The following is a 13,994-nucleotide window of genomic DNA, read 5'->3' as shown; positions in this document are numbered from 1 at the left end:
ACACACACACACACAAAATGATGGCTACTTGGTGGGGACACATTTCTTCACTCATTCATTTCTCCCTGGAGATGGAAATGAGTGGAAATCCCTCTTCTCCCACATCATCTGGCGTCTGCTCCTCCATCCTCACACGGCCTTGGCAGTAACCAAGAATCTGAACAGCACATGTTCAAGCATAGCGGGCGTTTCGCACCAGCAGCTTTGAGAGAGAACGGGCGAACCGATCGTAAAAAAGCTAAGTTGCAGTGCTGTAAAGCGGTCCTCCGGGATCCGGCCGGCTTTATAGGTTCTGTAAAGCTGTCTCGCATGTGGGGACACATCACTTTAGAGGCACATTTTTTAGCATTCACTAGCAGTCACAATTTTTACAAGGGAGCTGCCTGGCACGCCTTTAATTTGCTCAAGGTTGTACCTGCAGAAATGAGGGGTGTTTCCTACAGAACGCTCTCAGCCCGCTGGGGTGACTAAGCAGGCTTTTCTTCTTAGTCTCAGAAAGGGATGAATTTCGCACTTGTGCTTCCGGCTCACAAAGCAGAGCGATCTGAACATCTGCCAGGTTTAGTAAGGCCCTTAGCAGCCATCCTCGGTACTATCAAATTTCAGCCTAATCCAACTAGAGCTAGAACTTCGAAAAGACAGGCCAAGGTAAACTAAAGTTCACGTCAGAAAAGTTTAACTTCATAGTTGCTCTCCTAGCCCTGTATTGTCTCTCAGCAAAATTAAAGGGGGGGGGATCTCTTCATAGGTGATGGGGGCATGTTATGAACCTTCAAAAATCTCTACTGTATATTAAGTACATAGCCATTTACTAAGGTTTTATTACATTTATTTAATGTGTGTGAGAGGAAGAAAATACGCATGACAGCGTGCATGCGTGGGGGTCAGAGGGCAACCTGTGGGAGTTGGTTCTCTCTTTCTACTATGGGGGACCCTCAGATCAATCTCAGGCCAGAGTTGGAAGCCAGAACCCTCAGTCATCTCACAAACTCGCTCCCCCCAACCCCAGTTTTTTATTTGTTTGTTTGCTTGGTTTTTCTTTAGACAGGGTGTTGATATATATATATATATGTGTGTGTGTGTGTGTGTGTGTGTGTGTATGTGTATGTATACATACACACATACATGTAATATACATATACATAATTCCAGGCAGGGCTTGAACTTACAATCCTCCTGTCTTGGCCTTCCAAGTAACAGGATTACACAGGTGCACCACTACACTCAGTTGGTTTTTTTAATTTTAATAAAATAATTCATGTGTTCCTGTTTGCTTCCTGCAGCTGCAATAAACACCACTACTGAAAGTAACTTGAGGAGGAAACACTATTTCCTCTTAAACTTCCAGGTCAGGCAAGAACTTGAGGCAGGAATGGAAGCAGAACCCACGGAAGAGTGCCGCTTGCCGGTTTGTTCCCAGGTTTCACACTACCTTCCTTCCGCATCCCAGGCCCGCCTGCCTCAGTATGCCCACAGTGTCCCAGTTCCTCCTACATCAATTAGCAACCAAGAAAACACACAGATGTGCCCTCGAGCCAATCTGATGAAAGCAATTCCTTAATTGAGGCTCCTTCTTCCCTGGTGTGTCAAATTGACAACCGAGATTATCGCAGTATTTACAACAGCTAGCCAACTGCACAGTTACACACCCATGCTTCTGATAGCCTGGAAGTTTATGCACACCAGCTACTCCCCAAAGCAGCTTTGTGCAGCTCAAAGGTAGGGGCTGTGTTGCCTCCCCATTCCCCCCATCTTTCCCGAGCAGGCTTTTGGCCCACAAAAAGCTAGCTGCCTCAGTGACATAGTGCATTCGTTCTAAAACCAGATGGTCTTTCTGCTGTCTGCCAAGCCCAGTTTTAGACACAAATAATTCATAAAGGGCCGCATAAAGAGTCGTTGAGTCTTTGTTCTTACCAGAGCTGGACACACGCCTGATCCTCTGAGGCGATAAGGCCCTGTCGGAGCCTAGGATTCTGCTGTCATTCTTCCTCCTCAGACAGGAGACAGCAGGCCCCACTTTGGCTTTGAGACCCGTTGCTTTCCTCAGGCTGCAGGGGTCAGGCTTGGAAATGTTTCTTCCTGGGGTGGTGGCAGTTTTAGGTGCAGAACCCTGTGAGAAAACCAGAAGATTTCAGTCTCATGCTTTACCCACACCATCCCTGTGATGTCCACTTTGTGACAGAAACCTTTCACCTCGGTGGCTGTGCCAGAGAGCATTTAATTACCATTTTTACTATGAACGGCTGACTTTAATTTGTCCTGATCTATCTTCAGGCACATTAGTAGAATTGATCTCCAAAACCTGAGGCTGACTTCAGCAACACTGTTCAGTCCTCTGGGTAGCAAGTACTCAGATAGTTCCCCCAGCTACCTGGCTATTCTTGCTTTGGTACCTATCAAGCCAGGCTTCACCGGGGCTGAAGCTTGGGTTTGTTCTCTTCCCTCACCATGGACTCATCCTACATAGCTTGTCTGCTGTTTCAACTGTGACTGATGCATATTTCCCAGCCAACACTTTCCCCTTCGGCTGCCCCTGTATTTAATTTCTGTCTGTGTCTCCCCAGTGAGATCTTTCTACTCAGTAAGAACAACAACGATTCTATTATTGTTGGCATTCACTAACACAGAGCCCTTACACTATCCAGAATACTGTTCTAATTTTTTTTTTAATTTTTAGCTCGCTTACAGAATAGTGAGTTTTATGACAAACTTAATATGGCAGTTTTCCAGTTACATTTTATCCACATTTACTGGAGCTATCCCTTATTCATCTTCTCAACCTCTTCCTCCTCCATAATTTGCCTTCTACTTCATGTCACGCGCATGTGCATATATGTGTATACACCTACACATATATACTTAATCTAGCACACAAGACAAAATGTGATTCTTTTGTCATATCTGTCACCCTTTAGTTCCAACTTTTAGTCCTCTTCTTCGTCAGTCTATTTTCAAGGTGTGCATGCATTTGCATGTGCACACACATATATGTTACACGAAACAGACGAATTCTGTGTCTGAAAAAAAAAAAACGCATTGTGTTTCTGAGTCTGACTTGTTTAACCCAACAGGATGATTTCTGTTCTCCAATCAGTGACAACTTCACTCATTTTTACAGATGAATGGAGTTTCGTTTGTGTATAATCTGCTCCTCTGCTGGCAGGCTTCTAGGCTTGTTCTGTATCTGGCCACTGTGAATAGTGAAGCAGTAAACATGGATGCTTGGATGTCTCTGTGGTGAGGCTGACTTAGATTCCTTCAGGTGCAACTCCAGGTGAGGTATAGGCAGTACTGTGGCGGCTCTCCATTCTAAATTCTAAGCCCATTATCAACTAATAACCCAGTAATATTTATCTGTCATACCCCTGTGGGAGTGTGAATGTAATTGGCTCCCATAGCTTGGTAGAGAGTAGTCTTGTTGAAGTAGACGTGGCCTTGTTGGGGGAAGTGTGTCACTGTGGGCGGACTTTGAGGTCTCCTATGCTCAAACTATGCCTGGTTCAGTGCACTTCCTGCTGTCTGTGGATAAGGATGTAGGTCTCTTGGCTCCTGTTCTAGCACCATGTCTGCCTGCACACCACCACGTCCTGCCATGAGGATGTGGACTAGATCTCTGAACTTTAAGCCACCCCAATTAAATGTTTTCCTTTATAAGAATTATTGAGGTCATAGTATCTCTTAACAGCAACAGAAACCCTAACTAAAACATACCCCATTTTAAGGAATAACATGAAACACTTTCAAAAAGTAAACCAGCTTAACCTACCTCACAATTTTCATCCTATCTGCTATTAACATACCCGAGTGTCCATCTTAACAAAGAAAGCTGCATTTGTCTTTGCTTCCATTCTTACCTCTTAAACCCACCTTTTTTTTTTTTTTTTACCTGCCTTCATATAAAGACCAGGTTCATTTTTCAAAAGGATTACTGAACTTACGTCCCCAGGGTCATCTGGCCTCACCAGCCTCTGCTGCTGCCTCTACCCCCTTCTACAAAAATGTAGCTACAGTCTTTTTCTGTCCTGTGAGTCAGCTCCCAAATTATGACATGGAGACTTATTAATTATGAAAGCTCAGCCTATAGCTTGGACTTGTTCCTAATTAGCTCTTATAATTTAATTAGCCCATTTATATCAATGTATGTGCCATCACATCATATTACCGTTCTTCCATCTTGCACCTCCTGTTTCCTCTCTGTGTGTTCTGGCATCTCCTGTGCACCTAGATTCTCCTGCTCTTCCTTTCTCTTCCTGAAAGTCCCGCCTATCCTCTCCTGCCTAACTATTGGCCATTCAGTTCTCAGTTAAACCAATCAGAAGGCACCTTGGTAAAGACATCTTCACAGTGCACAAATATTCTACCACACTCTACTAAGGTCACATCAAACCGGTTGCTCAGGATGTGGCAGCTCCTGCCATTGTCTTCCTTGTGTTCCCCACTCCCCTCGCAACCTCTACCTGGCCACCCCCTGCATCAGAATACCTTCCCATGGTTCTTCATCTTTACACTTGGTCACTTGGCAAGTGACCAAGTGGCATTTTCGTAAGAAGTTTCCCTTAATAATTTTTCTAATTGCCACCACCCATCTTCCTCTCCTGTAACACAGCAACCTGATTACACTCAGAACTTGGGCTCTGGTGGCTTATTTTCTGGCAGTCCCACTGGACTGGATAACACATTTGGACCAACGCTGTCTTTCTTTATACCCTTAACAAGTGCTATATATGTGGCATACATAGTAGGTGCCTAACAAATGTTTCCACTGTAGAGATAAGGACACAGGAGCCTTACTCCAAGTACAAATTCTAACACTATAAACTGTACTTTCCTTCTCCCTTTACATAGAGAAAAGCTCAGTCTCATAGAGGGGTCACTTTGCAGTGAATTATGGAGCCACAAATTCAAAATTATCCAAACCGCATGCCCTTAAGCTCAGGTTGGCATATTCCCTACCATGACCCTCCTTTGTCTAATCACAGCTGCTTGTTTCCCACATATATGTAAAGTCCCACACTGATGGCTGTTGAATCCATAGACTAGGTGAACTCAATACTAATCTAATAGCTAGTGTCCCAAGAGAACGGCTGCAGGTCACATTGACACTGGAGAGCGACACAGAATCCTCTACACAAGGAAATTTTTACTTTTTAAAAATTTTATTTGTTATGTATAAAGTGTTCTGCCTGTGTGTATTCCTGCATGCCAGAAGAGGGTACCAGATCCCATCACAGATGGTTGTTAGCTGCCATGTGGGTGCTGGGTATTGAACTTGGCCTCTGGAAGAGCCATCTCTCCAGTCCGAGAAACTTTCTTTTAAAAAGTAAAGTAAACTTCTCTTCAACTTACAGGAGTGACCCTTCCACAACAGATCATTTATTTTACCTTCACAGCCCACATTCTAAAAAATTTTGAGGTTTATGAGGCATAGGAGACCTGAGCTTGAACATCTGTTTCCTTCACACTGTGTGAACTTGAAGCACACGCTCTGAAGTATGACCATAGGTAACAACTGCCCAGCTGATGCTGGGAAGAACAATGGGCATTACTGAGCATCTCTGGGACAAATAGATGACAGCTTATAAGAAAGGCACACGGGCCCATCTTTCCTTTATGTAACAGCGTGCTATCTTGAACACATAACCTCTGCAATGGGCAACCACTTCTAACCCTCTATCACAGTCTTAAATCACTTCTTCTAAGTAAAAACCTTCCTAAAGTTTCAGGTAAACCCAGATCACCAAACAGCCGTAAGGTGGAAGGCAACCTTGAGTAAATTACTTTAGCTGAAGACTAAGACCAAAAGAGTGCATGTGAGCGCGCGCGCGCGCGCGCACACACACACACACACACACACCCCATACCATTCTTCTACAGGAGTACTATTGAGTACTGAAGTGAGTAACAAGATGCAACACCAATACACCTGCTTAGCATTCTACAATCAGCCAACACCTGGGGCTATGATGGTCTGTCAGTCTGGCCTCTTCACACCCTCCCTTCCTAAGGCTAGAACTGTGTAGGGGTTGAATTAGGCAAATCGGAGGACCCCACTGTGTGTAAGACAGGGTCACAGAAGCATAGCTCCTTATTCTAGAAGATAAGGAGAAGTGTCAGCAATGAGACTGCGGGACAGTCCTTACAGCCTTATACCGCGTTTCATATTTAATCCTAAGGTCTCACTGCGACATTGCTAACGTGTAAGCTACTGACATCTGGTTTCCCTGATGATTCCGTGGCCTCACCTCAACACCACATCATGGGCCTGCAGCTACCAAATTGGAAATATAAGGAAATAAAACCAAACTGCTCTGGTTTTAGAATGACAGAAGCAGTTTATATTCAAAGACCAATGTTCAGGAAACTTTATGCTAGTTTTTCTGGTACTGGGGGTCCACAAGTTAGCAAAGGGCTCTCATAAAGCTAAGCACACTGGTTCACAACTAATCTTAGCATTGTGGGTGCTAAGCAAGAAAATCTCAAATTCAAGGCTAGCCTGCAATACTACTTTCTGCTGAATTCAAAACCATGCGGGTTGCCACATTGATACCTGAATTCTCTATGAATTAAAAAAAATCTTGGCTCTTTGCATATCTATAAACACTTGTCTAAACTGGGCGGTAGTGGCAAATGCCTTTAATCCCAGCACTCAGGAGGCAGAGGGAGGCAGATCTCTGTGAGTTCAAGGCCAGCCTGGTCTACAGAGCTAGCTTGCATGACAGCTAGAGTTGTTACAGAGAAACCCTGACTCTAAAAGCCAAAAACACCTATCTACAATTGAGTTTATTTTGATTTTAATTGGATAAAGTTCTAAACGATCAAGTTTCCTCAATTAGACACAAACAGAACTTAAAAGGTCTGTGTTCTGAAACAATACACAAACCCACTGGATCAGAAATCCCTGTGGCAGTCCATCCTTACCAACAGAACCATTGATATAAAGGCAAACATCTGTAAACTGGCCAGGTCAAGAATATCTCCAGTTTATCATCTGGACGTTCCCTGCATGGCCTGCTAAGTGACCTGAAACACGAACTCAGGTGCTTGACGATGCTGTTCCCTTCCTCCTACACATCATCCCCAAAGATGTCTGTCTTCCTCCTCTGCACACAGATCCGTTCCCGGTCCAGAGGACAAGCATTTTCAAGGGCGGACCATGTGGGGCTGAAAATATACCTAAGTCTCCACTGCCAAAAATAGACTGAAGGCACGCACACAGTCCCAACAGCAGCCTGGCATGTGCTTTGAAAACTAGTTTTATCACATCATTGTCAAAAAAAATGCATATACGTGTTTAAAGAAAAATAACCTTTGAACTGAGCATAATGCAGCATTGATTTTTTTAAGTGACACTGTTTAGTCCCCTTCATGGTTTGACAGGTGCTGAAGAAGACATTTTGCTTTATTTACTATGTATGGATTTGTTTCTTTCATGCACTAGAAATCCATGAAAACTGGGCCGTGGGGCACCTTATACACCCCTCCCCCAAATCCTTTCCCTTCTGGCTGTGACACAGTCACCAGACCTGTGTCACACAGCTGGCTGCAGTAGACTCAAATCTGGGAGATTAGGCTCAGCTTCCAAAACTGTTTCCCCAACAAGATACCAGGAGCGGTTTTTATGTTGGTGTGTTCACCAGCACTCCATAGCCATTTCTTAAGTGTGGTTTGCATGCTTACACCCCCCCTTTTTTTTTTGCTCTTTGAAAAAAATTAAAATATAGCCTAATGTCAGCTGCTTCACTTCAAATACCTAATATAGCAAAACATCAACCTTTTCTTTTAAAACACTATCAAAAGGAAAGGCCATGTTCAAGAAAACATTAGAACTAAGTTTTTCACTGTTTAAGGTTGTTATATTTTGACCCATTAACTCTCTATACTGGATGACAGGACAAAGAATACATAAATATGAATCATGAGCCAAGCTCAGTGATATTATTATCAATTCATAGGCAACATATTGCTAATACAACAGCTTTCTTCATTCCTAAAAGCAGACAGCGGTATCCACTCACCACAAACGGGGGCTTGCATTCTGAAGTCTCGTTGGTGGTTGGCTTTCCCAGATCTTGCTTTTCCATTGGAGCCTCGCAGTCCTTTTCACCCTTTTCCGGGCTAATCCGATCGATGTGGGAAACAAACGTTGCTTCCAAACACTCTGAACTTTTCATTTTCCCTGGGAGAATGCCTTTGATCTTCTGGAAAAACGCAGCTACGGACCCAGTCTCGCTCGCTGCGTGAGAAGACGCTGAAGTCTTGTCAACATCCTCCCGGTTCGATTTCGCGGCAGATGTTGTTCTTGGAACCCTGAGCGAAGCGTTTTTAGAATGAGTTGAAACATGCACAGCCTGGCTGGTAATGAGTTTATTAAATTGTTGCTTGTCTGTCTTGTTAATTAGTATCTCTGACTTTTTGTCTGCATTCAAATCGGATCTCTGTTTTCTGTTCATAGCCGTCAATTGTTTAGAAGGCACTGGTGGCTCTGAGGAGACCCCAGGAATCTGAGGCTTGGGTGTACCGTTCATTGCAGAAGCATCTTTGGGTTGCAACACTGATCTGGATATAACTTTGGCCTTAATGTTCTTGAAGTTTGGTCTTGGGTAACTTATAATTTCTGTTTTCCTAACTTTGCTGCTTACGGTGGCACTCGTTTTGGTAGCCGATTTTCCCAGATTAGGCTTTGGCGCATTCGCGGGTGCCCCTTTCAAGTCTGGTGCTGTCTCGGCATCTCTTGGATCTTTCTCCATGAGATTGCACCTCTCTGTGGCATCAACAGGGGAAAGCGTAAGGCTTACACTGGGGGTGTCCTGAACTGGTGTTGACGTGCAAACCTCATGATTTGTGCTAATGGCTCTACCATTTCCATCCCAAGCCATCTCACACAGTGAAAACTTCTGCTCTGGGACACTCTTTTGGATTTCTGAGTTGCTGTCATGAGAGGCGGCGAGCAGGTCTTCCGTCATAGTGACTTTACACTCGGAGTCCGGGGTGCTGGGTTTACTTTTACCAAAAGCTGGCACCAGTGAAGGGCATTCGTCACCAACACGACGGTTGGACAGTGTTCCTCTCTGGTTTTGGCCCATTTCCTGTTGACCATATGTGCGGTGTGAATGAGTCTCACTGTTCGGTTCATCTTCAGATACACAATGGAGCTCCTGTAATACAGACCCACTGGGAACCTCCTTGCCACCAGAAACCGGTGTCACAGCTTGGATCTCTTTGTCTCCAACGCGTCCTTGCTCTGGCCCATCTGGGTACTCTTTGGTGACATTTCCTAAAGAACCCTGACACGCGATTCCAATGTCTGCACTGTCGGTTTGCATGGGCACATCAGAACACACCGTGTAGGTTGTGTTTAGAGCCTCTGGGGGCGGGGCTCGAAGTTTTTCAAAGCCCTCGCTGTTATGAGTTCCTCTCACATGCATCTCAGAGGGCTGGGGTGCTGTCCACATGGGGGAGGACAGCTGCGTGTTTCCACCCCCCACACTAGTTGGCGGCAGACCTACAGGAGCATGGAAAGGCTGACCCGGTTCAATAGAATGGTGTGCTATAATGGAGCAGTTAGTTGCGTCCAAATTTATGTCAAATGTCTGTTTTAGCTCCAAAGGGGCAGCGGAGTCTGCGCAGTCGAAACCATCATCAGACTTGCGCACACTCGACAGAGAGGGCTCAAACCTCTCTTCCTGGGGTGCCTCTAGGGAATCCAATTTACTATGCAGGTTCGGGGGCGTCACTGTACTGAGTGCAGCGGACTGATGGGTAGGATCGCTATGCATTGAAAACCCGGGCTTACTAATGAAACCACTTGAAGGCTCTGGGTAATCAATTGCTTCTACACGCTGATGGCTTAAAGAAAGACTTTCACTGCCGTCCACGGCAGGATCCATCTCATAGTCCACCACCATGGCATCCGGGTTAGCAGCGGTCCAGTCCCCGGGACTCGCTGAAGGGCACTGTGTAGATGGTGACTTGGTGTCGTATTCAGATGTGTTCCCGTTTTGATCCCCGACAAATACAAAATACAATTCATCTTCTGACTTGCCTGAATTATCATCATTCATCCTGAATATGAACTTTAAACCTCTGCCATTTTATATTCTCTTCAAATCCTTTGAAATTGGAAAGTGAATGGAAAAAAATGGTCTCGCTCCCTCCCTATAGCTTTCCAGCCCGGTTCCAGGATGGCAGCCTTGGAATCTTTGAAGTTGAAATGACTTGTTCCCTGGAAGAAAGAGAACATTTAATTCAAATAAATGTTAGAAAGATGTGCAGATCATCCTTAGTTTAGATCACTGTCTTCACACCAGTAACCCGAACTGTCCATGTGTGGATTCATGCTATCGTTGGCGAACCTACCAACGTAATAGTAGTTCTAATAGTAGGTAGAACTATCCGTCAAAGATAGTTCTGTGTGGGAAGGAATGGGGCATGATGACACGGAACATGGATAAGTCCCTGTGACTGATGTCCCAGATGACGTCTGTCTTCCTGACTCTCAGAGACTCCCCAGGGGAGGGAACTAAGGCTGTGACCGTCTTTCCTTCATGCTGGTCGGCAGTGAAACCATTCATTCTAATTTCTCTTGGCAGTTCGGGTTTATGTCCACTGTCCCAGCATAATTGAGTGTCCCTTCCATCATCACAAGGGCCCCTACTCTGTGTTGTGTTAAGGACAGTGAATACCAAAGAGACCATTCAGGCCCCACAAATGAGTGGAAGAGACTCCAGAAATTTGCATCTCTTTTCTGTTTCATTTCTATCTTAACCATGTACCTTTCTAGGGTGTGCAGAAGGTTGATATTAAGAATTGGAAGTGGCCTCTGTTAGAACAAAGCCACTGTATGCTGAACTGTGTAACGCTTTCAAATAAACTGATGATACGTTGAAGTCAATCCTGTCCCTTCAGTACAACTGTACTGGAGACCAAGTTTGGAGAGAAGGTCTTTAAGGAGGTGAGAAAGGTTAAATGATCGGAAAATGGGGGAGAACTTGTCCACCAGAACTGCTACTTCTCTGATGCCAGAAGCCCCACCCCACCCCCAGGACAGTAAAAACAAATGCACACGATCTTAACGGAAGCATTATCTACAACAGCTGAAGCTAAGGATGGGAAGGAACTGGTAAATAAAGTTTTCCAAACTTGCATATTTATGCATCAGAATACTCCTTGAGTACAATAAAGAATGTAAAGAGGCATTAGATACAGTGTCACAATAGAAAAATGTTACACTAAGAGAAAGAAGTCATTCAAAAGACTACTTGTTAAGGTATTGTTTATACAAAATGTCCAGAACAGTCAAAACTATAAAAGCACAAAGTACATTAGGGGTTTGTGTGGCATTGGACAAAGAGGACAGCCAACTGGAATGATGTTTGGGGGATGGGTAATAAAATGTTCTAAATTAATTTTGCTCAGTTTCACACTGCCATAAATAAACTGAGTTGTGTAATCCATAGCAAATTTTTAAAATGTCCAGAAAGATTTCAGATCTGGGCTGTGGAGATGGCTAAGAAGCTAGAGGTGTTTGTTTGCTCTGCAGCTGGAGCTCAGTCCCCAGAACCCATGTGAAAGAGAGAAGCGACTCCACAAGGCTGTCCCCAGACATTAACACACAAGCCATGATGCAGAGGAACACACATATTCTGTCTCTTTCCCCACCCCCATTTAAAGATTTAAAATCCAGGTTTTTTACAAATAAATTTGAATGAATAGCCTAATGAAATTTTAGCTGTGTTTGAGAAAGGTCCAGCTCTTCAGATAAGTCATTCTTAAAGATTCACATCATCTGCCTTTCCGCCTTTATACACAGTGTAGGTCACAAGTCGTAGTGCTGTGTTCTGAGGAAAATACCTGCTGGGGATCGTGACACCGAGTATGTGGTCTTTACAATTCTGAGTTAAGAGCAGACCTTATTTTCCCGCTTTGTAATTTTATTACTCCATATTCAAACCCCAGTGACCCAAACAAAATTCAGAAAGGGAACCAGGAAGCACCCAGAGGCTCAGGTGTTTCCATAAGTTTGTCTTCCTAATCATGCATCCTGAAATCAGCATCTACTGATGCAAAGGCTAGAGTGTTCCTCAACAGCATGTGCACACATATGCATGCATGCACATAGACACACATACCTATATTCACTTAGAGAGTTCAAATCCTACAATGATGGCTATGTAATTTATATACTTAGTATAAATTAGTCAAGTCTGTCACCAGATTGACTGTTCATTAAAAGTAATCACTAAAACCAAATTATTGTCTGGGAATCTTCAAGGTTTTGATGAAGTACAAATTAGCAATTTGTTACATTGACTTACTGTGTGTGTATGTGGGTGGGAGTGTATGCCAGCAATACCACAGAGGTCAGAGGACAACTTTTGGCAGTTGCTTCTCTCCTTCCACCATGTGGGTCCCAGGTTTCAAACTCAGGTCATTGGGCTTGGTGGTGAGCCATCTTACTAACCCCACAGATTAGAAAATTTTGCTCCCGTTATAAAATGCATTCAAGGTAATTTTTACATCATGAACGTCTGCCTATTCCTTTCCAGAAGCACCAAAAGATAGACCTTTCTGCTTCTTGAAGGGTAGAAATCATTTAAGAGAGTGTGGTCTGAAGACTCATTTCAATCACTTTCCTGTAGCTATGCTAAGCACTATGACCAAAAATAACGTAAGGAAGAGAGTTCCTTGTGGCTTCGGTTCTAGTGGGAGAATCCATTGCGGCAGGGAAGGCAAGGTGGCAGGCAGCTGGAGTTAGAAATTGGAGAGGACGTTTCACCACCCAGGAAGCAGAGTAAACTCCCTAAATGCTCCCACTATGTGCTAGTCACATAGTCTATGACTTCATCTCACCTGACTCAATAAAGCAAAATTTTCATATTCCTACAGTTGCAATATAAATTGCCTCGAATTTTAGGAAGCCTCAGCTACTGTCTTGGAAACATTAAAAACTACCAAAACAAAGCAGAGGGTTAAAACACAGAAAAACAAAAACAACAACAACACAAAAAAATTCATTATCTTGGGGACAAGCCATTCTCACCCTCAGGAGAACTTTCTCAAGTTCTCTAAGAAGCACTATCCAATCTAGCAGAACAACGAGCAATGATCAAGTTCCTTTTGGAAAGAGAACTCTCAGGAAAGTGGTATTCTCTGATCAGGAGGACAGGACAGAAAAATTCCTCACTCATCATGATTCAGAAACGCACGTGGCAGTTAATTAATCGAGAATAGCCGAATGCACACTCTGAGACTTAGAAGGCCAAGCAGTAAATCAGCCCAGCAGTAGTGCACGGCTGTAATGCCGGCACTCAGGAAGGCACCAGCCATGGAGGTTGTGTTTAAGGCCAGCCTGGACTACGAGTACTCTGAACCATCAAGAACTAGGAAATAGTAATAATTATATCCTAAATCTCAGTTTTTAAATGATTGTTCAGATGGAATAACTCAGCTGTTCAGTTTTTATGACTAACAGGACTGACTGGTTAGCTACTTAGCCCATTTCCTCTTCCTTATTTTCCTCCACTTCTTGTGGCAAATGTATTCCAAACAAGATCTTAAGGGACATTACATTTTGGTTAGGGTGTGTGTGTGTGTGTGTGTGTGTGTGTGTGTGTGTGTGTGTGTGTGTGTATTGCTGTTATTTACTGGCATGGTTGCCATGATTATGTTCTCAGATAATACAATTGATTTTGAGGTATAGAGCAGTTAACTATGTCCTTTTTTTCTAAATAAAGACTTTATAAATTAACATCTGCCTCATACAAAAAAACCATATGATCAGTAATCCCTTGGCGGTCGATAGAATCAGAGAGGAGGAGTCTATCTTCACTACTTGTGAAAATAGAGAATCAAGCAAATAACTTCGACAGTAACCTAAAAAGAGAAAAGGAAAAAGAAGAGAGAGAGCGAGAGAGCGAGAGCGAGAGAGAGAGAGAGAGAGAGAATAAATTTCTAGCCAGGTGGATCTCTGAGTTTGAGGCCAGCCTGGTCTACAA

At 43.8% G+C, this 13,994-nt stretch overlaps 1 protein-coding gene across 3 annotated transcripts in view; it reads right to left on the bottom strand.

Annotated features, from left to right (window-relative positions):
* Mtus1 (microtubule associated scaffold protein 1) overlaps window positions 1-13,994 on the bottom strand; it is a 140,115-nt gene that overhangs the window by 84,031 nt on the left and 42,090 nt on the right. For all 3 annotated transcript variants that reach the window (XM_087901032.1, XM_087901031.1, XM_087901030.1), the window contains exons 2-3: window positions 8,016-10,222; window positions 1,915-2,110 (exon numbers count right to left, since the gene is read on the bottom strand). In XM_087901032.1, the coding sequence (XP_087757158.1) occupies window positions 1,915-2,110; window positions 8,016-10,061 (2,242 nt within the window). In that variant the 5' untranslated portion in view covers window positions 10,062-10,222. The remainder of the gene's footprint in view (window positions 1-1,914; window positions 2,111-8,015; window positions 10,223-13,994) is intronic.

This window comes from Myodes glareolus, chromosome 23 (genome assembly GCF_982192425.1).
Source record: "Myodes glareolus chromosome 23, mMyoGla1.1, whole genome shotgun sequence".
Classification (NCBI taxonomy): domain Eukaryota; kingdom Metazoa; phylum Chordata; class Mammalia; order Rodentia; family Cricetidae; genus Myodes; species Myodes glareolus.
This window is presented reverse-complemented; position numbering and strand designations above follow the sequence as displayed.